Here is a 27,360-nt window from a genome sequence, read left to right as displayed (position 1 = left end):
TAAAAAAAAAAAAAAAAAAAAAAATCTTTAAAAAAAAAGTAGGTAGCAACTTAACAAGGAGCATATCTATTCGTAAAATGGCTTTGAAATACAAGAAAAAAAAACGAATCCACTGTAATATCTTTTATTACAAACAAAAAAAATTATTTTATGTAGGATAACAATGCTTAATGACGTCACTGATCACGTGGCACGCACATCTCTCTTTAACAATACATCCAAAACTATCTTTTATCACAGCTGTTTGTTTTGTGGAGATGAACAGGATAAACAAAACTGTTATTATTTGTTTGTATGTGTGTAGGTAGGAGAGAGAGAGAGGGGGGGGGGTGTTGATGATCGGTGTGTGTGTGTATGAACGCGCAAATCACCGGAGTACTGAAATGCTTCTCTGGGACATTGAACACAGCTCTAGCCAAACTACCACATTAATAATAGTCCTAACAGACATTTAAGTAAGTACAAAAAAAAAAAAAAAAAAAAAAAAATCCTAAATAGCTACACTGACGCTTTTCAAAGTTCACATCTTTCTCCAACTCGGCCATCGGTTCATTAAATTTACGGAGGTGATTCGTACGATCCGTAAACATTTCGAAACGTTACCTCTGGCCCTCCATAATATACTTCCCTGCTACTGTTAGATGAACTGGGAGTTTCGGGAAACGTGAGGCTATTTTTGAAATCTTTTTTCCTTCTGTTCTTTCGATTCCATCGGTAGCAGAAATATGCGCCTACTATGACGCCAACGTGAAGGACAGATAGAGTGATGGCGGTAGCTATGATCGTTGGTATCGATGTGCAGATCATATTAGGATTCTTTTCAACTGGATCTGAAAAGAAAAGAAAGAATTCATAAATTTCAAAAATATTGAAATTTGAAATCGATTAGATCGTAACATTTAATATGGTAACATTTATGAAAAATATGAAACAAAAATGTGATTGGCAACAATCGTTTAATTACAACAATGGCGAAAATACTGCACATTTCAACAATGGGAATTATGACAATGATTAAAATGATAGATTTCGAAATTTGTCAATTATTTGTCGTTTGGTGCTATAACAATGACAAATTATGAATATGATCACGTGATACAAAACCCATTGTTGTGTTATTTCGTAACGGTATTAATGATTTCAGATCAATGATTTGAAATCATTCAAATGATTTGAAATCAATAATTCCAAATTGTTCAGATTTTGATACGAATGGACTTATTTCTCTAGTATTTTCTTACCTTTACTGTGGTCAATATTTTTGAAATCTTTATCCCAATCAACTTCTGTTCCGGAGTCATCTCCAACCATTATTGCTAATGACAGAGGGACTTCGACTGGAACCGGTTTATCGTTTGTTACCACAATTTCAGGCGTGCTGGTATGAGGACTGCTATAGTTCTCGGTCTTGGTTGTGGACGATAGTACATTGTCAGGTTTGTTCACAAATGGCTGTCTCGAAAGAGGAGATTCTTTGTTTAAATCATCTATCGGTGGCTGTAGCATTGGTCTACTGTTTTCGTTTCGATCACTGTCCTGCGGGTTTGGTTTAGATCTGGTAATATCGTTCTTGGTAAGAATGACAGGCTCATTGGGAAGATATAAGTCGGAGTTTATGCCAACCGGAACGAGTCTGTCGTTAAGTACTGGATTCGGACCAATGTTTGTCTGATGGTTCAATCGTCCTGGATAGTCCATGATGTTGGGAGAATGATGACGGATATTGGGTTGTCCGTGATGGGTGCTAATGTTGTGACTGTGATTCACTCCATTTGGGGAGTTGTGAAGGCTTTTACGGTTTGTCTCCGAGTGAACACCAAGATTGCGGTCTACTGGGGAGGAAGACGCATGTGCAGGTGATGGTCTGCGATCTAATCCCGAATGAGAAGAAGCAAATGAATAATTTCTATGGAAAAACGTATGATTAAACGATCTGCCTGTTTGGTTGCGCGAATCGAGAATTTTCACCACTGTTGAAGGTCTGGAAAGTGGAGGAGGTTTGATGTCTCTTTGTTCTTTTTCGACATCGGATATTGGCACCTGAAGAACCATTTCATCGGGAAATCGGTGGGGAATCGCTTCTTGGACAAACGTTGTCTGAGGAACTAAAACTGGTATTTTTTTGTCTCTCATTGCTGCTGCTGCTGTGTTCTTGCTAGCATTCACTGGATTAACCGACCAGGTGGCGTTGGCGGCATAGAACTGGGGAATTTGGATATCTCGTTTGCGTCTTCCGTACGATTCCATGTTATTAGCACAAAACACCTAAATATATGAAAAATAACTTATTATTTGTCCCAGCAATTATTCTCTAAATCTTCATGGCATATTGTTGATTGCTTCAACAATATGGAATCAATAATGCGATATCTCATATTGTTGATTGTTTTAATATTAGCTTATCATAAAGAGAAGTGCATTGTTGGATAGATTTCATTTTTAAAAATACGAAACTAAAATATTTCATAATATACATAACTAAAAGTGAAGTATTTACTATTCATTTCATTACAGGCTTAAAAAAACTAAATCTAGACAGTAAATTAATAAATTACTGTCTATTAAAAACATCACCACGATTGGCTTTTTTTAATTCGCATATCGTATTCAATTTAATCAAACGCAATTAATTGAAAAATTAAAGAAATAAAATTTGTGCTATTTTAATATAAAGATTTGCGTAACATGATTCCAAAGTGCTGATTTCGTAATTAATTTCTCTCTAATTGCTATATTTAACCAAAGTTATCCTTTGTTGTCATCACGAACTGCTCAATATAGAAAACTCTGCTTATTTCAGCTAAGCTGAGATTGCGTGCATCTCTACTTCTGCCATCTAGTGAAGATATATCGAACTAATATATGATTAAATAATTTTCACTTCAATATTAATATGACCAACTATGACTAAAGTAATAATTTATTACTAATAAATCACAGATTTAGGAGAAGGTAGAAATAAAGTATAGTGTGAATTAATTAATAAAGATTATTAAAAGATAGAGTAATTAGTTTTAATCGACAAATTCTCATTCAAAAATAACGGCAAAAAATTCTGGAATAGAAATTTAAAAAAAAAATTAATTTAAAATTTTTGAAAAAAAGTTTTTTTCTTTTATTATTAGAATTTTAATTAATTATTTATTTTTGGCGATTTTACTCACCGGTTCGCATCTCTCTACACAGAACCGTATTTGCACTTCGAAATTCACAAGCCCAGTCGAGGGGAAGCGAAATGCCTTGAAGTTTGCAAACAAAGATCTCCGATCACGTGGATCCACCAGAAGAGCGGGAAATATGGTGATATCTGTTGGACACCTTAAAACAAAAATAAACAAAGAAACTTTATTAATTTACGCATCCAAAACAAGAGTAATTATTTAGTTACAGCTTTAGTGAATAAATTCACTAAAGTTGTCACATAAAAATTAAACATAAAATAAAATAACTTGAATAAATCCTCTAAGCTTTTCTTTTTCATTCCTATAAAGGAGTATAAAATCATCCACTTTCATGGATGATTATTTATTTCTAATTACTTTTTAATCACTTTAATATCATAACTGACATGTAAAAGATAATTCGTATTAAAACAAGAATGTACAAACCAATGTATACAGGTCAGTGCTGGTGCTACCATCTAGTGTCAATATGTGACACTAGGTGCCAGCATTTTAATCTTCTTTTACCATTACTATTATCAATACTATTATCTTCATTGGAGAGAAATTTTCTCTCCAATCAAGAGAAAATTGGGTCATCATAAAACAAAGAGCTATTGCTGTTCCTAGACGCACAGTTAAACTGCACGTCTAAGAATACCATTGGCTATTTTGGGAGCTTCTATAGCTCAATCGATACCGATGGAGCTACACAAACTCCTAAACCTCCACAAATTGTCATTCAGAGATTCAGATCTATCCTGCGACCCTTTCTTAAAACTGACGTATATATATGAGTTCTGTGGACACTGCCTCTTACGTCTGTAATTAAATACGCAGTCTAACTACAAATAACGACCACCGCATTATCGTTTCCTTATGAGAATGCGACTGCCGATCCTCTTCAATTACCTGCACATAGTTCGGTGAGACAGGGGTAGGGAACACCCTTCATTAAATGCTTTGGTCAATTGCTGCACACACACACAAGAAGTTCTGTTTGTCTGCGCAAGCCTTTTCAGAAGACGGCGATCTCATTCCTGACAGATTGTCTTAGGACCACAGTTAAGCCTCTCAAACAAGTAGTGTGGGTTACTTTTCCACTGCTTATACACTCGGGATATCCCACTTTTTTGAGAAACCAGTTGGCTCTGTTATTTTCAAAATCTTGCCTCCAGCCAGACAGCATCCACAATAAGTCCTTTATCGAAATCAGAAAGATCCTTTGTGTTTCCCATTGTGATCAACACTATTGACGATTACTGACCAGTAACATTCTTACATAGTTCCCTAGAACACGTGATGACGCACGAGTATTTTGCATATACTCTGCCTAAGTGACGTTTGTGTGCATCTGCATAAAGGTTTCTGATTCAATGGTCTAATTTATTGGTTTCTAATTTGTGTACTAGCATCTACTCCAAATTGGACAATGTCAATAGACCAATATTCACAGAACGAAAACAGTTGAGGGAACTAATCAAAAGATATCTGGAAGAGAATTTATTGGAAGTAAACTTTTCTTGTAATGCAATGTGTTTTGCAACGAAAACGGATAATGCTCATACATTTTTTCTTCACAGTATCCATTTCTGACGATGATGGCACTTCAGGTCACTTCACTCACAACTGAGTCGAGCTACAATGTTCGTGTCCGGTAGATGGTGTCAAGAGAAGTTGCTAAATATCATACGTGACTGTGAAAGTATTTCAAAGTGTTTCACTTTCCAGGGGAAAAAAAAATCATCTGAGCAATTTTTGCTCAGAAAAAAAAATCATCTGAGCAATTTTTGCTCAGTCCTCGTACGTGCAGATTTTACTCCACCATTAATCACCGGGTCCCAATAAAACCTATCTGGGAGAGTTTAAGGAAGAAGTAAACTATTCCTTAGATATCGCAATGTCATCGATTCAGCGAATCGATTCGATATAGCGATTCAGTGAAGGGGAGAAACATTATATTTTATCTGGGTTCCGGAAGACGATGTGAAATTCGTAGGGACAGGAAATACTCAAAACCGTACTTCAGATAACCACAGACCTGCACCTCCTCTCTCTCTCTCTCTCTCTCTCTCTGTCTATTTTGGAAAAGAAGAAAGAAATATTATTTCATTTCCTTATCTTTTCGGTTGTAATAACTTTCCTTCAAATAATAATTAATTTAATATAACAAGAAATAACTCACCCTGCGCTATCGATCAGAAACAGCGACTCACCCTTGGAACTACGAGCGTACAGGTTGCGAGCAAACAACGCGAAATTAGCTAAAAAAAAAAAACGTTGAAAGTAGAAGGCAATTAGCAGTAAAATATAAATAATAACAGAAAGAAAAAAATGTAATTGAATAATATCACAATGGAGACTTTTACAAGCCAGGAAATCGAAATTTTAACAAATACACAAATTACCACTTTAAAATCGTATTGGAATTCACTTCTGGATTTAGATTAACCTTACCATTATCACGTAACTCAATACGAAGCGTTAAGTCATCACCAAGTCCCACCACAGAAGCATCCCTTCCTGATCTGTCCAGCACTCTCATCACTACATTAGGCGGAGGTGCTGTGTTTGTCACAATAGCTGTCACTGTCGGTTGGAAGCGTGTCCTAAAATAAGCAAAAGGACCCATCAATTCTCTTTCTAATATTAACAAAGAGTGCTGAATGATACACGAGAAAATCACGCAAGTCGATAATACTTTATTTGAAACTAGACTGAGCGTGACTTACTAAAATCTTACAATTGTTTATGATAATAAATTTATTTCTCTTAAGTATTGATCGCTTCCTTGTTTTCAAGGGGGTGAACGGATGTCATGGGACCTCTTATTTAATGCAAATAAATATTTACTATTTGTGGTTTTTATCTACGTAGGAATTTATGAGGCCATCACCGTCTATTTCCCTACAAGGCGTGAAAGATGCACAAATAAAACAAACCATCATTCCACTTACGTCACATCGTATCCTGGAGATGCACCTGGATAAGGCGCGTTTAAAGTGACAGTTCTATCTTCGGCACCGAACGAGCACACTACCTTGATGACCTTGTCGCTTTCCGTTACGATCACAGGATGCTGTTGAATGGCCACCTCGTTTGTGTAACGTCCTGCTCCCTGCAAAGAAGCAACCAGCGCTTTATGTACTCGGACACCAATAACACCATTAAGTGTCAAGCATGTCACGTGTGAGTGTCTGATGTGTTGGTGTATGTGTGCGTGGGTATATATATGAGAGAGAGAGAGATTTTCACTCTTTCCTTTTTTTTTTTGTTGGCTCTCCTTCACGTTCTCTCTTTTTATCATTCTATCTTTCTTTCTTTCTCATTTTCTAGCAAGGAATTAATACGTTCTGAGCCCAGAGATAAAAATTATAATCCTTTTACTGGACTTTTTAATTAAGAAATAGGCATTAAAAGATTTATTTATTTCGTACTTAAGCCATTTCATAATAACTGCCATTTGCATTAGCCATCAGGAAAGGCAGTCTTGTTAAGTAGAAATTTATATAAAAAAGAAAAAGCGGAAAAAAAGCCATATGTTTTTCCCCACTCTCCTGTCTCACTCTCGCGAGCATTTTCCCTCTTTTTTTTTTTCATCGTTCTTTCCCTTTTAATGGTTTTTCAATCGAAGGTGATTAGCCCGTCTCATTCGAAAAATCGCCGATTTCTTTCGTCCAAGAAACTCCGGTTTTTTTTATCCCAGCAAAACTGTCAGAGAACGTGAGCAATTAATAAAAACGAAATACAGTCGATCATCGACTTACGAACGAGTAATGTTCCAGCAAGTTATTCGTTCGTAAGTCACATAAGAATCGATTAAGCAGACGATGATTGTGTAAGCCGCTGATGAAAGTTTTTTAAGCGATCGAATACGTAGTTAAGTTTGTTAATGGTATTAAAAGCACATCAGAAAAGATGATTTTTATCGTATTATGGGATCCGCATAAACATAATTCTCTCTCTCCCTCTAAACATAATTTCTCATTCTCTCTCTCTCTCTAAACATAATTTCTCATTCTCTCTCTCTCTCTAAACATAATTTCTCATTCTCTCTCTCTCTAAACATAATTTCTCATTCTCTCTCTCTCTGTCTCTCTAAATATAATTTCTCATTCTCTCTCTCTCTCTCTCTAAACATAATTTCTCATTCTCTCTCTCTCTAAACATAATTTCTCATTCTCTCTCTCTCTCTCTCTCTAAACATAATTTCTCATTCTCTCTCTCTCTAAACATAATTTCTCATTCTCTCTCTCTCTCTCTCTAAACATAATTTCTCATTCTCTCTCTCTCTCACTCTAAACATAATTTCTCATTCTCTCTCTCTCTCTCTAAACATAATTTCTCATTCTCTCTCTCTCTCTCTCTAAACATAATTTCTCTCTCTCTCTCTCTCTCTCTCACTCTAAACATAATTTCTCATTCTCTCTCTCTCTCTCTCTCTAAACATAATTTCTCTCTCTCTCTCTCTAAACATAATTTCTCTCTCTCTCACTCTAAACATAATTTCTCATTCTCTCTCTCTCTCTCTAAACATAATTTCTCATTCTCTCTCTCTCTCTCTCTAAACATAATTTCTCTCTCTCTCTCTCTCACTCTAAACATAATTTCTCATTCTCTCTCTCTCTCTCTCTCTCTCTAAACATAATTTCTCTTTCTCTCTCTCTCTAAACATAATTTCTCATTCTCTCTCTCTCTCTCTCTCTAAACATAATTTCTCTTTCTCTCTCTCTCTCTAAACATAATTTCTCTCATTCTCTCTCTCTCTCTCTAAACATAATTTCTCATTCTCTCTCTCTCTCTCTCTAAACATAATTTCTCTCTCTCTCTCTCTCTCTCTCTAAACATAATTTCTCTCTCGCTCTCTCTCTCTCTAAACATAATTTCTCTTTCTCTCTCTCTAAACATAATTTCTCATTCTCTCTCTCTCTCTCTCTAAACATAATTTCTCTCTCTCTCTCTCTCTAAACATAATTTCTCTCTCTCTCTCTCTCTCTCTCTCTCTCTCTCTCTCTAAACATAATTTCTCATTCTCTCTCTCTCTCTCTCTAAACATAATTTCTCATTCTCTCTCTCTCTCTCTAAACATAATTTCTCATTCTCTCTCTCTCTCTCTAAACATAATTTCTCATTCTCTCTCTCTCTCTCTAAACATAATTTCTCTCTCTCTCTCTCTCTCTCTCTCTCTCTCTCTCTCTAAACATAATTTCTCATTCTCTCTCTCTCTCTCTCTAAACATAATTTCTCATTCTCTCTCTCTCTCTCTAAACATAATTTCTCATTCTCTCTCTCTCTCTCTAAACATAATTTCTCATTCTCTCTCTCTCTCTCTAAACATAATTTCTCTCTCTCTCTCTCTCTCTAAACATAATTTCTCATTCTCTCTCTCTCTCTCTCTAAACATAATTTCTCTCTCTCTCTCTCTCACTCTAAACATAATTTCTCATTCTCTCTCTCTCTCTCTCTAAACATAATTTCTCTCTCTCTCTCTCTCACTCTAAACATAATTTCTCATTCTCTCTCTCTCTCTCTCTCTAAACATAATTTCTCATTCTCTCTCTCTCTAAACATAATTTCTCATTCTCTCTCTCTCTGTCTCTCTAAACATAATTTCTCATTCTCTCTCTCTCTCTCTCTAAACATAATTTCTCATTCTCTCTCTCTCTCTCTAAACATAATTTCTCATTCTCTCTCTCTCTCTCTCTAAACATAATTTCTCATTCTCTCTCTCTCTAAACATAATTTCTCATTCTCTCTCTCTCTCTCTCTCTAAACATAATTTCTCTCTCTCTCTCTCTCTATAAACATAATTTCTCTCTCTCTCTCACTCTAAACATAATTTCTCATTCTCTCTCTCTCTCTCTAAACATAATTTCTCATTCTCTCTCTCTCTCTCTCTAAACATAATTTCTCTCTCTCTCTCTCTCTCTCTCTCTCTAAACATAATTTCTCTCTCTCTCTCTCTCTCTCTCTCTCTAAACATAATTTCTCTCTCTCTCACTCTAAACATAATTTCTCATTCTCTCTCTCTCTCTCTCTAAACATAATTTCTCATTTTCTCTCTCTCTCTCTCTAAACATAATTTCTCTTTCTCTCTCTCTCTCTAAACATAATTTCTCTCATTCTCTCTCTCTCTCTCTCTAAACATAATTTCTCATTCTCTCTCTCTCTCTCTCTCTAAACATAATTTCTCTCTCTCTCTAAACATAATTTCTCTCTCGCTCTCTCTCTCTCTAAACATAATTTCTCTTTCTCTCTCTCTAAACATAATTTCTCTCTCTCTCTCTCTCTCTAAACATAATTTCTCATTCTCTCTCTCTCTCTCTCTCTCTCTCTAAACATAATTTCTCATTCTCTCTCTCTCTCTCTCTCTCTCTCTAAACATAATTTCTCTCTCTCTCACTCTAAACATAATTTCTCATTCTCTCTCTCTCTCTCTCTAAACATAATTTCTCTTTCTCTCTCTCTCTAAACATAATTTCTCATTCTCTCTCTCTCTAAACATAATTTCTCATTCTCTCTCTCTCTCTCTCTCTAAACATAATTTCTCTTTCTCTCTCTCTCTCTAAACATAATTTCTCTCATTCTCTCTCTCTCTCTCTCTAAACATAATTTCTCATTCTCTCTCTCTCTCTCTCTCTAAACATAATTTCTCTCTCTCTCTCTCTCTCTAAACATAATTTCTCTCTCGCTCTCTCTCTCTCTAAACATAATTTCTCTTTCTCTCTCTCTAAACATAATTTCTCATTCTCTCTCTCTCTCTCTCTAAACATAATTTCTCATTCTCTCTCTCTCTCTCTCTCTAAACATAATTTCTCTCTCTCTCTCTCTCTAAACATAATTTCTCTCTCTCTCTCTCTCTCTCTCTCTCTCTCTCTCTCTCTAAACATAATTTCTCTCTCTCTCTCTCTCTCTCTCTCTCTCTCTAAACATAATTTCTCTCTCTCTCACTCTAAACATAATTTCTCATTCTCTCTCTCTCTCTCTCTCTCTAAACATAATTTCTCATTCTCTCTCTCTCTCTCTAAACATAATTTCTCTTTCTCTCTCTCTCTAAACATAATTTCTCATTCTCTCTCTCTCTCTCTCTAAACATGATTTCTCATTCTCTCTCTCTCTCTCTCTAAACATAATTTCTCTCTCTCTCACTCTAAACATAATTTCTCATTCTCTCTCTCTCTCTCTCTCTAAACATAATTTCTCTCTCTCTCTCTCTAAACATAATTTCTCATTCTCTCTCTCTCTCTCTAAACATAATTTCTCTCTCTCTCTCTCTAAACATAATTTCTCATTCTCTCTCTCTCTAAACATAATTTCTCATTCTCTCTCTCTCTCTCTCTCTAAACATAATTTCTCATTCTCTCTCTCTCTCTCTCTCTAAACATAATTTCTCTCTCTCTCTCTCTAAACATAATTTCTCTCTCTCTCACTCTAAACATAATTTCTCATTCTCTCTCTCTCTCTCTCTAAACATAATTTCTCTCTCTCTCTCTCTAAACAAAATTTCTCATTCTCTCTCTCTCTCTCTCTAAACATAATTTCTCTCTCTCTCTCTCTCTCTCTCTCTCTAAACATAATTTCTCTCTCTCTCTCTCTCTCTCTAAACATAATTTCTCATTCTCTCTCTCTCTCTAAACATAATTTCTCATTCTCTCTCTCTCTAAACATAATTTCTCATTCTCTCTCTCTCTAAACATAATTTCTCATTCTCTCTCTCTCTCTAAACATAATTTCTCATTCTCTCTCTCTCTCTCTCTCTCTCTAAACATAATTTCTCTCTCTCTCTTTCTAAACATAATTTCTCTCTCTCTCTCTCTAAACATAATTTCTCTCTCTCTCTCTCTCTAAACATAATTTCTCATTCTCTCTCTCTCTCTCTAAACATAATTTCTCTCTCTCTCTCTCTCTAAACATAATTTCTCTCTCTCTCTCTCTAAACATAATTTCTCATTCTCTCTCTCTCTCTCTCTCTTTCAACATAATTTCTCATTCTCTCTCTCTCTCTCTCTCTCTCTCTCAGCTATTGTCATGTCTCAAAGAAACAAAGAAAAAAAATTCATCTACCTCTTGTCGCGTTCCACATCGACTACCCAAGGAGACCGCGAATTGAAGCGATGTTTGTCCCGTCCCAGTTACATAACACTGAATCGGGTTTCCCTTGGCATACACTCTTCCACTAAATGGAGCACCAAAGTTGATAGTCAACAACATGTCCTGCTGGTTGCACTGGACTTGAACTGCGCGTGAACAACAACAACAACAACAAAAATATCAACATATATTACTCACTGAAAATGTACGCAATTTCTACATGTAAATAAGTCTTTAGTTTCTAGGAAGGAGGATTCTTACCTTGTTCGCAGCTTCCTTTTTCACTGTACACGGAATTAGTATGTGGAACCAGCTCCTGAGTTCCTTTAATGAGACTAATGGTGTCGTCGCTACTCAGAGCACAATCGTGTGTTGAAAGTTCAAAGTTGACCGAACGGCAATTGAAGCTCCGTTCCGAATCGCATTGGCGTTGACAATCTGGAAGATTAAAAGCTCGAAACAGACGATCGATGTATGGAAAGAAACGATCCGGATATTCGCTGTATTGACAAGCAGATGGTTCTGTGAAAATATGGAATACAACAGCACAGTTGACTCTATTGGATCAGTCACGCCAACGAGGGATATTTTTAACCCTCTCATGCATGAGGGCCTCATATGAGAACACATAATATGTGTCCTCATATGATAAAAATGATGTCCTCATCTGAGGACATCATTTTTAACATATACAGGGCACAAATTTAGCAAAATTAATGAATTCGTGATAATACTGTAAGATTAAATGGTATTGTATCAACATTATAATTTTTTATAAATGAACATAAAAATTCATGCATAAGAGGGTTAACTGATACATATTTATTTATTTATTTTCTATTATTATTATTATTATTGTTATTTGTCACTTCCAGGGAGTCCAAAGACTCATCGAGGAAGAGCACCTACTCTACAACCCGGTCTCCACCACTCACAATCCACCAACTGACCGCAACTACACCAACGCCATCTATCGCCGACCACTAGTATTTCCACAGACGATCACAAACAAACACTCATTCCCACAATGGGATTCGAATCTTCAGCCTTTTGGCTGAGAGCGGATACGCTAACCACTCGGCCAGCCAGGCTGGCAGTACTGAAATGAGCATGGGTGTCCGCAGGAAATTTTCCAAGGGGCGGGGGGGGGGGGGAAGCTTGGAGACAAATAATTTCATCAATAAATTTTTATTTAGTTATTTAATTTTTTTTTTCACAAGTAGATCCCGGGGAGGGCAAGTGTCCCGTTTGCCCTCCTCTACGGACGCCCATGGAAATGAGTATGAAAAATAACTGTGGCTATCTAAAAAAGGTATGTTTTGTAATAACATTCAAACTTCCTTGTACTACAGACACTAATTTATTGTCATTTAGAAGATAGGATTTAATATTTTTATTAATTTATTAGCTTCTTTTTAGAATATGTCAATAATTCATATGAAAATAGAATTGGGAAATACAAGACGGAAGGAATTACCTGCAGCACACTGATTTTCTAAGTAGTCTGCATCCCTGATAGCCCTTTGATACAAGTTTTGTCGTGTTCGCCGATTGTCGGAGAAAAGACGACAGAGTAAACTTTGGCTATAATACGTAGCTGATCTGCAAGTTGGGTGATGTCTCAAGCATAGATCTTCACAATCGGAACGATCGGCAATACTAGGAAACTCTTGTTCGACCGTGCCTAGGAATTCATATCCTCGGGCACGTTCAAAGGACCAAAGTTTGCCACACTGCCTTTCTAAAGAAACAAAAGAGAATAATAGACTAGCTTTGAATAATATATTAGCCTGAATAGTGTAGAATTCTTATCCAATTCAAACAATAGGAAGTTTGTGAGTGCAGCAGAATGTTCAATTTTACAGCTAAATAAGCAAAATAAGCTAAAATGATTAATCAACAAAAGAATAAATTAGTCAAACAACAGATTACACAGTCCAACACAATTTTTGCTGACTTTTATATGAGACTTGTTTTTTGCTAATTTGGGTGCGCTGATTTCAAATATCAAACCCATTTTTCTCTACCACGTCAGGTTTTTCCTCTATGGCATTTTCTTTTTGCTAATTTGTAAGTTTTTGATAGTTTTAAGGAGGCAGTACTATTTAGAGGATCAAAAAAATCGATTTTTTAATATTATTTTCTGAAAGTATATACTTTTAAAAATCTGTTCCTAACTTTTATCAAGAAATTCGAAAAATTCCCGAAGATATAGCCTATTATTCAAAGCAGTGCGCAGATCAGAATCAGAGCGCTCACCGCTCTCGCTTGTTAGTAAACGAATAAATGCGTAAGAAGCTGCAACGGTTATTTTCTTCACTGACGACTAACATGCAATTAACAAGACAAAAAAAAAAAAAACCCAGAGACTTTATTGAAACGTTATAAGCGCTCATCATACTTTCACGATCGATTAACGATTGACTGATTTCGATCGTTCTTTGTCCGCTATGACGCATATAGCATTCATTTGTTTTAGGCAGTTGTCATCGCCTACTTTTCATCACCTAAATGTATTAGGTTGGTCATCAGCCTCTCTCGCATTCAAAGCGCCAGTTCGTGCCGTTGCAGGTTCTTACGCATTTATTCGTTTACTAACAAGTGAGAGCGGTGAGCGCTCCGATTCTGATCTGCGAACCGCTTTGAATAATAGGCTATATCTTCGGGAATTTTTCGAATTTCTTGATAAAAAGTTAGGAACAGATTTTTAAAAGTACATACTTTCAGAAAATAATATTAAAAAATCGATTTTTTTTATCCTCTAAATAGTACTGCCTCCTTAAACCTATCAAAAACTTACAAATTAGCAAAAAGAAAATGCCATAGAGGAAAAACCTGACGTGGTAGAGAAAAATGGGTTTGATATTTGAAATCAGCGCACCCAAATTAGTAAAAAAAGAAGTATCAGATCATAATCAGCAGAAAATTTTTTTTTTTTTTTTTTGTTGGCCAGTGTTATCAAAGATAAATTCATTATGAACAAAATAATACATAAAGACTATAACGAAAATAAAATTAACTTGAAATACATAATAAATAGGACATTTAAAATTCTATTGCTCTTACCTCGAAGACATATTTTCTCAAAATAGATGGTGTCTTCTTTTACAGATAAAGCGCTGGTATCACTGCCGGCAGCGACATCCAACCAGAAACAGTTTTGTTGATATCGGGAAACCTGAACAGTAAACGCCTTACATCTGTTCCCTAATGTCTGACAGTAGGCTTGACATTCTTCTACAATCCCTACTGTAGTTCTAGTAGGAATTCTTTCTTTTCTTGCAAAGCGCATGTCATACCCAACGAGTTTTTCATAGGTGTACGCGTTGGAAGAGCAATATTTGGGAGGTGGTGGAGTAGGTGGTGATGGAGTCGGAGGACTAGGTGTTGGTGGAGTAGGAGTTAGTGGAGGAACTGTTTGTCCTCGGCAATGCTTTGCAGCATAAAGAGCTTTGAATCGGATTTGGAGAGCTGCTATCTGGCCTGTTTGCTCGCTTTCGGAGCTTAGAAGACACAGGTTATTGAATCCTCCTTGTTCGAGAAAGGTGTATGAACGACAGTTGAATTCTCGCTCTCTTGTACATTGTTGTTCACATAAGATGGTCGAGGTAATGCTTGGTATGGCCTTTGTTGCATAAATCATATAACGATCTCTTTCAACTGGGTTGTAGGCACATCCCGTGGTATCTGCGAGGAAAAAACATCGGTTAGTTAATTAAAAAGGATTCCAAAAAAAAAAAAAAAGAAAAAGAAAATAGTCGATGATAGCGCCTTCTATCGGTTGTTAAGGGAATTAAGCTCCACTTATTGACACATAAATTAATTTTAGTTTTTCAATACTCACCCACATTACACTGATTTTCCAGATACTCTGCTCCAGTGACAAAAACCATCTGGACGAAGGGTGTTGTTCGTTCTTCTGCATACAAACGACATTCCTGATCAAATACGTAATAGTTGGCGGATCGACACGGAAATCGCCTTTCTTCGAAACAGCGACGTTCGCATTCCGTTCGTGTGATTCTTCGGAACACGTCCCTTGCTTCTACGCCCCTTAATTCTTGATTAGGATAACGTTCAACCACCCACATCTTTGAGCATCCCAAATACACTGTAATAAAACATAATTTGATTTGAAAACATTCAATATAGTTCATTATCATGGCTTGCTGTTCAAACAATACTGATGATAATGAATTTTAGCTTTGATCAAAATGTCTCTATATACGCAACAGCTCTTTTAAAAAGACATTAATTACAACAGCGAAGAGGATGATTCTTTTCTTACCAGGTAGACACATTGCCTCAAAGTAAGCCTTGTTCAGAGCGCTGTGCAAATCTCGCGGACGACTTATTGTGTTTTCCGATAGTCCAAAACATTCCTGTTGTACATAATCCAAAACGAATGCCTTACAATCGTTGTTGGCCTCGCATCGAGTTCTACATTCGCTCGTTATCCCAGGAATGAGAGGATTACCTCGATACAGAATAATATTCGGAGCAGCAAGTTCATGACCCGTAGTTTTCTCGAACATGATTCTTTCGCCAGGACTACACTGTCGGGCTAGGGGGAAAAAAATTAAATCATGTAATGAATTATAATTAAAATAGATTATCTCAAAGTTTGCTATATTTGCTAAAAAAAAAACAAAACGATCAACTTACATGGCGGAGGAACAGTTGGAATCGGTGGCGTTGGAGTTTCAGTGGGTGGAGTACCCGAGGGACACTTTCTTTCGTAAAAGACGAGCCCTGGTCTTGCCTGCACGGAAGCAGCCCCTCCACTGGCTCGATCATCCCCACTAATGAAGCATTGACTATTACTTGAATAGTATGAGAAAGATCGACAGTTGAACACTTGATAGCTGGTACAGAACTGCTCGCAGGTTTCTAGGGATGATATCCCTACGGTCTGAACCACATCTGTGTAGGTCGGATAGGAATTCGGTGTTTCTTCGTACGGACACGTTGTTAGTACTGAAAAGAAAGAGGCATCAATCAAATAGTGTCAACAAGTTTAGAAAAATTACACAAAAAAAAAAGGATTGTAAACAAAATCACGAAGACACCATTGTTGATCAGATAGCTTACATGGACAATTATGAATTATAACTGAGAGTAAATGTAAATGAACGACAGGATCATACGAATGAAACTGGGTATTGGAGAAGAGCAAGTGGTGGTTTTTTGTGCATACGTCCCACAAGTTGGCTGTACAACAGATGAGAAAGATGAGTTCTGGAACGCGCTAGATGAAGAAGTGAGGGAACTGCAAGAAAACGAGATGGTGATTGTCGGAGGAGACTTGAACGGACCCCATAGGGAGACAGAATAGGGACTGCGAAAGGGTGCATGGCAGCTATGGGGAAGGAATGATGAACCAGGAAGGAGAGAGGATTGGAGAACTTCGCGATAGCGTTTGATCTGGCAATTGAGAACTCGTTTTTCTGTATGAGGGAAGAACGTTTGATAATGTTTAGAAGTGGTAACAACAGTTCACAAATTGACTACATTTTGACTAGAAGAAAACGACTTAAGGAAGAAACAAATTGTAAGGCAATCCCAACAGATCAAGTGACGCAGCGACACTGGTTGCCGTGCGCTGACTTCAAATAAGATCGAAGATAAGAGCCTTTGGAAGCCATGGGATGAAGACAATTGGTTTCGCTTAAAAGAAGAGAGTGTGAGGAACCGTTTTAGGGAGAGGATGTTAGAGACGATTTCGTAGAGAGCAGAAGGAGGGTTGGTGGTGGAATAATAATGTACAAGAAGCAGTAACGGCTAAGAGGAAGGCAAAGCAGAAATGGAACGAGTTAAGAGTGGAAGAGGACAGAGAGGAGTACAGAGAGAGATAGTGAGAAGCCAAGAAAGATGTTGCGAAGGCCATGGCGTATCAAGATCTTTATGATCAAATAGAAACAAAGGAAGGACAGAGAAAAATTTATCGATTGGAAAAATGTAGAAATAAGGCATCAAATGGCATCTTAAATTTAATGCAGATCAAAGACTCTGAAAGACTAGTAGTATTAGTGAATGTAAAAGAACATACTTTGAAGGGCTTTTGAACAAGGAAAATGCGAGGACTTACAGAGAAGATGGGTAGCGTTATGAAGGGATGATGCAGAACATTAATAGAGTGGAAATGAAGGAGGCCATAAAGAGGATGAAGAATGGAAAATCGGTGGGCCCCCGACAGGATCCAAGTGGAGGCATGGAAGGCACTAGAGGAAGAGGGAATTGACCTATTGTGGGACCTGTTCCTAAAAGTTTTCCAACAGGAAAACATGCCTGAGGAGTGGAGGGAAAGTACTCTTGTCCCCATCTACAAGAGTAAAAGGGATGCAAAAGACTGTAAGAAGTACAGAGGTATAAAGACGATGTCCCACACAATGAAAATCCTGGAAAGGATTCTTGATCGAAGACTGAGGAAGAAGGTGTAGTTTGCAAAGGAGTAGTTTGGCTTCATGCTTGGTCGATCGACGACAGATGCTATATTTGGGTTACGGCAGATAATGGAAAAGTTTCGAGAGAAACAACGGGAGCTATATCTGGTGTTTATTGATCTGGAGAAAGCGTACGATAGAGTGCCAAGGCAAGAAGTCTGGAGGTGTCAGAGGGAGAAGAAGGTACCGAAGAAATATGTCAGATTGGGGCAGGAGATGTACAGAAATATGAAGCCAAGAGTTCGGTCCTGCCTGGGAGAGACAGAAAGTTTTGAAGTGACAGTTGGCTTGCATTAAGGGTCAGCATTAATTCCGTTCCTGTTTAATATTGTGATGGAGGTTGTGATGGTGGAAGTGAGAGAAGACGCGCCTTGGACAATGTTGTATGGGGATGACATCGTGCTATGTGCAGAATCAAGAGAAAAAGCGACAGTTAAACTGGAAAAATGGAGGAAAGTACTGGAAGAGAGGTATAAGGCTGAACAAAAGAAAGACAGAGTACATGTGTTTCAAAGCTGATGGATGGCAGCCAAGAGATAGATATGGAGCTAGAAGGAAATGTCATCAGGAAGGTTAGGGACTTTAGATACTTGGATTCAACAGCGAAAGAGGATGGAGAGGCTGAAAAAGAAGTGTGATGCAGGATGGAGGAACTGGAGAGAGAGAGAGAGAGAGAGAGAGAGATGACTATGAGGCTGCCGATCACTCTAAAAGGCAACATCTACAGGACAGTAATGAGACCAGCTATGACGTATGCTATGGAAACTGTTGCCCTGAGGAAAAATAACATGAGCAGGATGGAGGGGGAGGAGATGAGGATGCTTAGGTGGATGTGCGGTGTGACCAGAAAGGATCGTCTGAGAAATGACTATGTAAGGGAAACGGTGAAAGTTACGAACTTAGGAGCAAAGATACAGGAGGCAAGGTTGAGATGGTTTGGTCATGTGACGAGTATGTGGGAAGAAAGGTCATGCTAATGGATGTGCAGGTGTGGAGGAAGCGCGGGTGGCCAAAGAAGAGATGGAAGGAGCTGGTGGAGGAGGACTTGAGGATAAAGAACTTGGATGTGGTTACAGTCGAAGACACGAGGATGTGGAGGAGACTCATTAGGAACAGCGACCCTACATAAGTGGGATAAGCTGCAGAAGAAAAAGAAGTAAATGTAAAATGTAAAAATAAATAATATATTAGAATATTGCGATATCGTATTATGCATATTGTCAGTAACTTTTCATTAAAATAATGATATTAAAATTTATTTTTAACAAACTTTAAAACTTATATTTGAACTAAACTGCATTTCATTTTTTAATTTTATGTTAAAATTATTTTAAAATAAGGTATTTTATGATTATCTTATCTTTCTTAAAACACTTAAACCTTTTTAACTGACTTATGCTCCTCCATAAATCTTACCTGGCAAACAGTTATTTTCCAAGTAGTTAATACGGGGATTGTTATTTCTCCGGTAATTCGTAGGTAGAGTGCGTCTATCTTCCCTACAAAGTTTGCATTCCGTTGTGTCATCATTATACAGGGCAGAACGACACACAAAATCTCTCTCTTCCAGACACAATTCTTCACAGTCTCGACGACTTAGAACAAAACTAATGTTTTTATCATATAAGTGGGCATCCATTTCGTAACCTGGAACTCGTTCAAAGGCCCAGGCCTTAGTTTGACAAGCTTTAGCAACAGGACCTGTTGTCATAAAAAAAAAAAAAAAAAAGGAAATGAAAGAGATTAGACCGATATCCGTCGATTTAAAATAAAAATAAATAAATAAATAAAGCACTGTAGGAGTAATTTCAATATTGCTATATTACCTTATGTGTGTGTTTGTGTGTCATTTATTCATTGGGTATATATATTTTTTAATGCTTATAGTATACTTCTCTTCTGTAAAACTTCTGTTTTACAGAATAATTCGCCATTATTGTAATTAATAAATGATGAAGAAAGGTTCTTGTTTACTTAAAACTGGTAGTTACTGTTAGCAGCTGTCTAACCTCGCAAGCAGATTTTTTCAAAGTAATTTTCTCCATCTCTTGGTATCAAATCTTGTGCCCTTCCTTGTGAATTCCTATCTAATTTATCGCATCTCATGTTCTGAAAGTTGACAGTGAAAGCAGGACAGTCTAATCCCTCCTTCTGGCAGAAGTGGTAACATTCTATGGTGTATCCAAGACTTCCAGGATTGGCAAGTGGAATAGCTGTTGGTACCGAGGACCGTAGAATATAACCAGTCATCTTCTCATAAGTGAAAGCGCCACCTGTACATTGCTCTAAAAATCAAAAATTGTATTTTATGTAGTTATTTATTTTGTAAAATGTTTATAAATTAAATTTCTTTCATATTTACTGAATATTTCTTGTTCATTATGAGATAAAAAGGGTTAAAAAAAATTACCAATAACACACTTCTTTTCTCCATATGTAGAGCCCGGACGTTCTGGAAGTACAACAGAGCCGAGACTGATGGAATCATCTCCACTCAAATAGCACCTGTTACTCACATAAGTATAAGCCCTACAGTTGAAGGTAGTTTCACTATCACATTGACTTTGGCAATCTTCTGAAATGGTAGCGAACTGCAACGAATCCATGGAAATGACAGATAAACCAGGCCGGATGTCGTAGCGACACGAAGTTGGTGCTGAAACACAACACATACAGTAAGTGGAAAACACTATGCAAAAAAGAATAGCTTAGATTAATTCAGGTCTTATGAGTGAGTGATATTTTTTTATAATGACCAAGTCTCCATAGTACAATAAATACGCATCTTATCCATATACTTATTGCAATATTTAATAAATATAAAAATGCAAATTACTGTCTCGAATAAAAACAATTTCCATGACTGAAAACGACTAGAGAATTATTATATTAATTCTTCGAACTAACATGCATTGTCTACTTCGTTGCTATAGTAACCTCAGGAATTTTCAACAGTTTTCACTTTATGGACGATTTCATGTTACATTTCAGAAAGGCTCATCCGCATGGGAAAGTAGGACGATATCTCAATAAGAATAATAAAATATTTAGGTATTATCTGAATGCATAAATGATGTTCTTTCGTTTTTCAGTTTCATTTATCCCTTATAAAATGGTGCTTCGAGTGACCTGAGTTCCGTTAGCAGATGAATAGGCTTCGTTGCGTAGCTGAAAATTCGAGTCAGTAACCCAAGCTTAAATAGGTGAAATCTACAGGAAATTGTCAATGTCTAGAATGCTTCACTTCCGGTAGATAGAGTACCTGACTTCCCGTAAAGCGAATGAACCTGTTAGACTATGCGTGATCAAACTTATGTTCATAGATACGGAGGAAAACGAACAACAAAATGACGGAAAAGAGTACGGGGGGAGGGGGATGAAATCGAAAAGAATTTTTTTTTAAAGTAGAAATGAAAGTATTGAAGGAAATGCTTACCAGAAGCTGCACATTGGTTTTCTAAATAATCTCTGTTACTATTTGGGACCTCTCTGAAGGCCTGCGGTTGTGATCTTCTATCTTCTTTACTCATCCGACATATCCGTAAAATTTCGTCGTAATCGGCTGACCTACAAATGAACTTTGCTTCCGTGAGACACAATCTGGCACATTCTTCTTTGGTTTGTACATTCTGCATCTCCTTCTCCACGTAGCCGTTTAAATATGCGTCTTTCACCCTCTCAAATGCCCACAACAAGTCCCTGCACAAGTTGTCAAAGGTAGTCTTTTGAACTGGAAAAAAAAAATTGAACTTAATGCGAGGAAAGAAAATAAATCTGTTAATGTTTTAAATATAAATAATACTTTCTGTAATAATTTTATTTTTAAGTTTGACAAAAAAAAAAAATTACCTCCATGAAAGCAAATTTTCTCGTAGTAATTGGTATTCCTGGTAGGAAGAAGACCTTCGCGTCTCCCCACAGAATTGATGGTGTAGGCACCGCATCTGAAACCTGCGTAATCTAAAGCGAAAGAGAAACACTGGCTCTGTTGTTTGCATAAATTTATACAGTCTCTAGTTAGCGCCTGATCTTGTTGTTGGAGTAATACAGAAGAGGCAACTGTTGCGGAGAAGGAAGCACCTGTTGTCTTCTCAAAGGATTCAATACCACCGAAACAGCTTTGTCCTAGTACCGTCCAAAAAAAAAAAAGTTATGAATCATTGTCATCTGTCTAAAAAAACAGTATTGATTTTGAAGGCAAATCACTTTTTTCATAATATTATTCGATGTTCGCAAAAAAAAATTGGAATTAAAATAGTTTAAAAAAAACTTTTAGATGACTATTTTTAATACTTCTTTTAAAGAAGTATTAAAAATAGTCATCTAAAAGTTTCAGAAAAACGTGAAATAACAAATATTTAAATATCTTGGGAGGGGGGACGCCAGTGAATTTGGCTTGAAACATAAGCTGTCAATTTGAGAATTCATCTTATATTTCATTAATATTATATATCGTCTTATTCATCTTATATTCATCTTAATCATCTTATTCATCTTATATTTTATATAGAATTCATCTTGCATTTAAATGTAGCGTTCAATCATATAACGGGAGTTAATGCCATGCATTAGAAGTTTCATTAGGAAAGATAAAATAATATAAATGAAAAAATTTAAAGAGAAAGTGTTATAATTCTTAAATTAGACTGTAAAGTTAAAGCATTTTAAATAAAAAAAATAATCAATTTAACTGTGAAAACTTCATACAATTGATAATTTAAATTTTAAATTAGTTTTAATTCATGTTGAGATAATTAAAAACATTGCTCAAATTATTAATATCCCTGTGTGTGGGGGGGGGATGCAAAAATGTGCGTTAGCTAATTGGTACCCACCTTTTGCATTTGGCCACAGCATTGACAAGAGGAGGGTTACCCTCAGCAACATCCTCCCTAAATGAAAAAGGAAATATAAAAAAATAATAAGCAAATTTATAACTGGATTAGCCGAGAAGGATAGTTCTGTCCTACAAAATATTAGTAACCTGAATGCCACGCGTTAAAGCTTTGGAAAACTCGAAATCAGACTTGTAAATGCATCTTGTGGTTTAAGGCAATTAACAAGTAGACTAGATAATAACTAAAAATATTTAATTATTACTTCCTATATTATTATTATTAATAAATCACAAAAACATTCAAAACAAAAAAGTATTATCTTTGATAAATTAATTTGCCCTTCATACCGTAATGAAGCCTCCCCTTCTTTCTTTCAGTAGCAAAATTCTTCAAAAAATGCACCGAAAAACATCTGTCAAACTACTACATGGGTGATATGCGAAGTACCAAGTCAGGTCATGATTCTAAACAATGCTGTGGCTTCCTTATATGCTTGTAGACCACCTAATGGAAAATATCTAAATGAGATACAATATTTTTGCAAGCAGTGTAGCAGAAAAATGTTTCACGTTCCGATAAAAGTAATCACATGCCTATTATTACCTTGTAATTGAAGAAAAAAATGATCAGCTGACTTAAATAATCCATTACAACATAGTACAATGATAACTCAATAATCTAGCATTCCTGTTTACATATGTATGATACTATGCATTAAAACAGTATATGTATAATATTCTTGTTTCTAATATTATCTAAGTATATATATATATATTTTTTTTTTTAAAAAGTTTAACATCTGTTTTATGCGTACAGTGTGTTTCTACAATCCTTAAGATCAAAGATTGGTTAAGGGATGAGTTACGATCCTCATAAGTTTGTGTAATTTCCAGTACAACCATCTGTTTTCTTCCCAATTTCTGCAGACATGAAAATCGTTATTATAAACTATGCTTATTCAATATAGTATTGTAATTCGTGTAATGTTTAATTGCGAGTTTTTCTTTTTCTCTCATAGATGGCAGCAATAGTCAACTACATTGTCATAACGTAAACTTGCCCGACATCGGCCAATGGTCGTACTGAATCGACTCGCGCGACTTGGTTTCATCAAACACGAGAATCATTATGCGTAATACCATCGATTGACTTCAGCGCCACACACATTGGCCGATATAACTAGTTCAGGGAGAAACATTAATATTAAAAAAAAATATCAGAATGAGCGATTTAAAAACTTTGGGAAGTCGTTGCAAAATACTTAGGATTTATTTCTTATTTTAACATATTTTGATTTTTTAGTAATAGCATCGATTTCGATTTTGAATGTGTCATAATTAAAGTGCGTATATGTGGGGATGGGGGAGGCGGGAGAACAATGGCCTTTGTCGTCTTCTAGATTCGCTTAAATCTACGACTTACTTAAACAGTTATAAATTCATTTTTTAATGAAAACCAATATTGGTCGATCGGTAGAGCTTCTGCTACTAATGGCTCACGCAAAACAGTTAAGCAAGTTTGAGCGCGGTTAGTAGTTGGAAGGTGATCAATCGTTCGATGCTGTTGGCACACTCTCCCTCGATGAGTCTTTGGACTCCCTGGAGGTGTCACATAATAATAATAATAATAATAATAATAAAATCTTAACCAAAGAGTGTTTGCCTATTTTGAAAATACAGATATTACATTTTAAGGCTCTGAGTTCATCTTCATTTCAATTGTTTTTCTATAAGGAATCATGGGGAATATTTTTCTATGTGAAAAAAGATCACTATATACTATATTCAAATAAGCATTGGGATATCCTCTCCATGATTAGTACTTATGTATATATTCCTGTTGCTTTCGCTGGCTTTACTTCTATGCATTGCAAACAATATGTTCGTAGAGTCGATTGTACGCTTCTATACCATCAATGACAACGTGAAGAAGGAATTCGAAAGAAGTGCTACCATAGAATGTCATGTCAGTGACCTGTCCATTACTGATAATGGCAAAATACTGCATCGCTCAGATTCAACTGGACAAACAGTATCAGCTGGAAATTTAAGGGTATCATACTAACCAAGAAATGTACAAGAAAATCCAAAACCAGGAGATCCATGGGTATTAGAAGAGTGCTATGGAAAAGCACTCGGCAGTCCTGTATGTGAACGATCAGCCACGAATTCAAAGAGACTCCAGGGGGTCAGTTTATTAGTACTTTCCTAAAAAATGTTGATGCTGTCCAGAAATTTGTGAATACATAAATATACCATTATCGTAGGAAACAGAGAGAGAGAGAGAGAGAGAGAGAGAGAGAAATGGAAGAACTACTCAACCAAATTATACACGAGGGCGAAGATATAATAAAAATGTCAGAATTATTACAGTTAAAGAAATGATTAAAGACATGAGAAATTTAATTAAATGTATCTTTAAGAAAAGACAGTTTCTCAACGAATGGAGAATGAACTATAGAAGAATTTAAAAAAGGAATAAAATCTGAACCGAAAACTATCAAGAAATAAATTTATTGAGCACTAAAATGTATATAAAAGACTAAATTATGATAATGAATAACAAGGATTCTGTAAAGGTAGATCATGTACGATGTTATATTTTCTCGAAAATCAAATAATAGAAAAAGCAATAGAATGTAACAAGCCAATATTTATGTATTGACTTAAAGAAGGTTTTCAATAGAATCAGATTACAGAATATGCAAAAAGTACAAACATCGAGAAATATACCACTGCAAATTATCAACGATCAAAGATATATACAGAACAAATGAATGTGTAATAAAATTTCGCTTTATAAATATGCAGAAAATCCCTACGTTTAACATAATTATGAATTAAGAAACAGGATTTAAGAAACGAAAATTAAACGAAATAAAACTTTTGAAAGAAAATCAAATTTCGTTGAATATGCAGATGATAGCATTACTTGCAGAAAATGAAAATGATCTCCAAAAACAATTATTTAAACTCCATCAGATGTGCAGCAGTTTTAACATGCAAATATCAATAGAAATTTTTAAAAATCAGTGATAATTGCAAAAAGAATTTATAAGATGTAAATTAAACCGAATGGAAAAAAACAAGTAATGAAATTTAAATAAATAGGAATAACTTAATAGGGAAAATATAACACAGAAAGAAGAAATTTTTTAGGATCCTCGTAACATATCCTTGGTGAACACAGTATTTATTAAACCAGCTAACCAAAGGAAATCATCGGATCTACATTTTATCAGTGGAGACATCTTTGAATGTATTTAAGTGGTGATTCAAAAATGGCCATCCTTGGATGGCTAATAATTGCAGCTTTTAATTTATGCCATTTCGTAATCGGCAATGAGTAAGTGCTGAAAAGGATGAATTCCTATGCGTTGTAACCGACCGATGCAGTTTTATTTGTTTACACAAGAAGTCAAATACAATGTAAATCGTAAATACCTTGAATATTTGCAAAATGTGCAATCAGAAAAAAAAAAAAAGCGTTACGTGCCTTTGTTTTAACGGGAAGATGCCAAAATTCTATTTTTGATATGTGCGCATTTTGTTTCTCGGTCCAAGTTAACAGTTAACTTTTGATCACAACATTTAAACAAAACTTATTATCTGTTATGTCGAAGGAAAAAGCGGCCAAACGTTATCGACAGGATGTGAAATGTGTTTCTTAAAAGAAAAAATTATGGAACTCGAAAGCCAACTTAAGACCAAAACGAATATTCTTTCAGAACCATATCTTACATATGAATAATTTCGTGGTATCCGGAGAGTTCATCGAAAAGGCAATTCATCGAAAGACAACTCATCGAACGACAATTCGTCGCAAATGCAATTCATCGAAAAAACAGTTCACCGAAAATTTAAAATTTTCGAAAATGTTATGAGAAAATTGATCCATTTAGAACAAAACCTGAACCGTGAATAAGGATATTACAATGCTACTTCCATAGGTAATAATTATAGAACAATATGGTTTCTTATAGTCTTTCTTGTCCGATAACTGTTTCATGTCTGTTCGTGGAACAACTGATTGCCTGTTTCCGGAAGAAAAGCCCAGCCGTATCTATATTATGCCTGCTAACTTGCCTTTAGCAGAACAGCACTGATAAAAATTATGCGTAAATGGGATCCAACTACCCAGGTCGTTCTAATTAAACGGCTTCGTTTATACTGGCTGAACTACGCGGACTTCATTATTATTATTATTGTTGCTAGTAGTGATATGCGACTTCAATACAGCAATTATTATGGGATGAATTTTACTGAGATTCGCTATTTGCAACTTTTACCAGAAAATGTCCCACCATTCCAGTTTTCAGTTCAGCTGTATTCGGGGCGACAAAGAATAACGTGTCCAAATTATGTACTGGATTACAAAAACTCTCTGACTTGGCGGAATCAGTATAAGTTGCAGTACAAGAAGCAGTCTGCATGGTTAAGTTTTTTGTTCTAAATGGATTATTTTACCATAACATTATCGAAAATTTAAAATTTTCGGTGAATTGTTTTTCGATGAATTGCATTTTCGACGAATTGTGTTTCGATGAATTGTTCATTCGATGAATTGCCTTTTCGATGAATTGTCTTTCGATGAATTCGCTTTTTGATGAATTTTCCTGTAACCTAATTTCGTAATATGCAACGTAGAATATAAAAATGATTGAACTTAATTTTTATTAGTTTTTGTTAAAAAATTATAGAACAGCATTGTGACCATCCATGTTTATGATAAATAAAACATGTAATGGCGCAGTATACGAATCCTTGGAAGATTCAGGGGTCTGGAGAAGTGGCTTCTCTTTTCCAGACGTCTCCGATTATATTTGCA

At 35.9% G+C, this 27,360-nt stretch overlaps 1 protein-coding gene across 1 annotated transcript in view; it reads right to left on the bottom strand.

Annotated features, from left to right (window-relative positions):
* Positions 1–558: 558 nt before the first annotated feature.
* LOC150096755 (uncharacterized) overlaps positions 559–27,360 on the bottom strand; it is a 40,607-nt gene continuing 13,805 nt past the window's right edge. The window contains exons 2-20 of the mRNA XM_090408699.1: positions 22,531–22,587; positions 21,545–21,820; positions 21,132–21,425; positions 20,106–20,351; positions 19,705–19,980; positions 19,112–19,396; positions 15,918–16,229; positions 15,541–15,816; positions 15,097–15,363; positions 14,319–14,939; positions 12,730–12,993; positions 11,514–11,774; positions 11,226–11,398; positions 6,119–6,279; positions 5,619–5,770; positions 5,347–5,425; positions 3,165–3,318; positions 1,242–2,265; positions 559–830 (exon numbers count right to left, since the gene is read on the bottom strand). Coding sequence (XP_090264825.1) covers positions 559–830; positions 1,242–2,265; positions 3,165–3,318; positions 5,347–5,425; positions 5,619–5,770; positions 6,119–6,279; positions 11,226–11,398; positions 11,514–11,774; positions 12,730–12,993; positions 14,319–14,939; positions 15,097–15,363; positions 15,541–15,816; positions 15,918–16,229; positions 19,112–19,396; positions 19,705–19,980; positions 20,106–20,351; positions 21,132–21,425; positions 21,545–21,820; positions 22,531–22,587 — 5,450 coding nt within the window. The remainder of the gene's footprint in view (positions 831–1,241; positions 2,266–3,164; positions 3,319–5,346; positions 5,426–5,618; positions 5,771–6,118; positions 6,280–11,225; positions 11,399–11,513; positions 11,775–12,729; positions 12,994–14,318; positions 14,940–15,096; positions 15,364–15,540; positions 15,817–15,917; positions 16,230–19,111; positions 19,397–19,704; positions 19,981–20,105; positions 20,352–21,131; positions 21,426–21,544; positions 21,821–22,530; positions 22,588–27,360) is intronic.

The sequence above is a fragment of the Typopeltis vanoorti genome, chromosome 18, assembly GCF_054136105.1.
Source record: "Typopeltis vanoorti isolate ZY-2024b chromosome 18, IOZ_Tvanoo_1.0, whole genome shotgun sequence".
Taxonomy (NCBI): Eukaryota; Metazoa; Arthropoda; class Arachnida; order Uropygi; family Thelyphonidae; genus Typopeltis; species Typopeltis vanoorti.
This window is presented reverse-complemented; position numbering and strand designations above follow the sequence as displayed.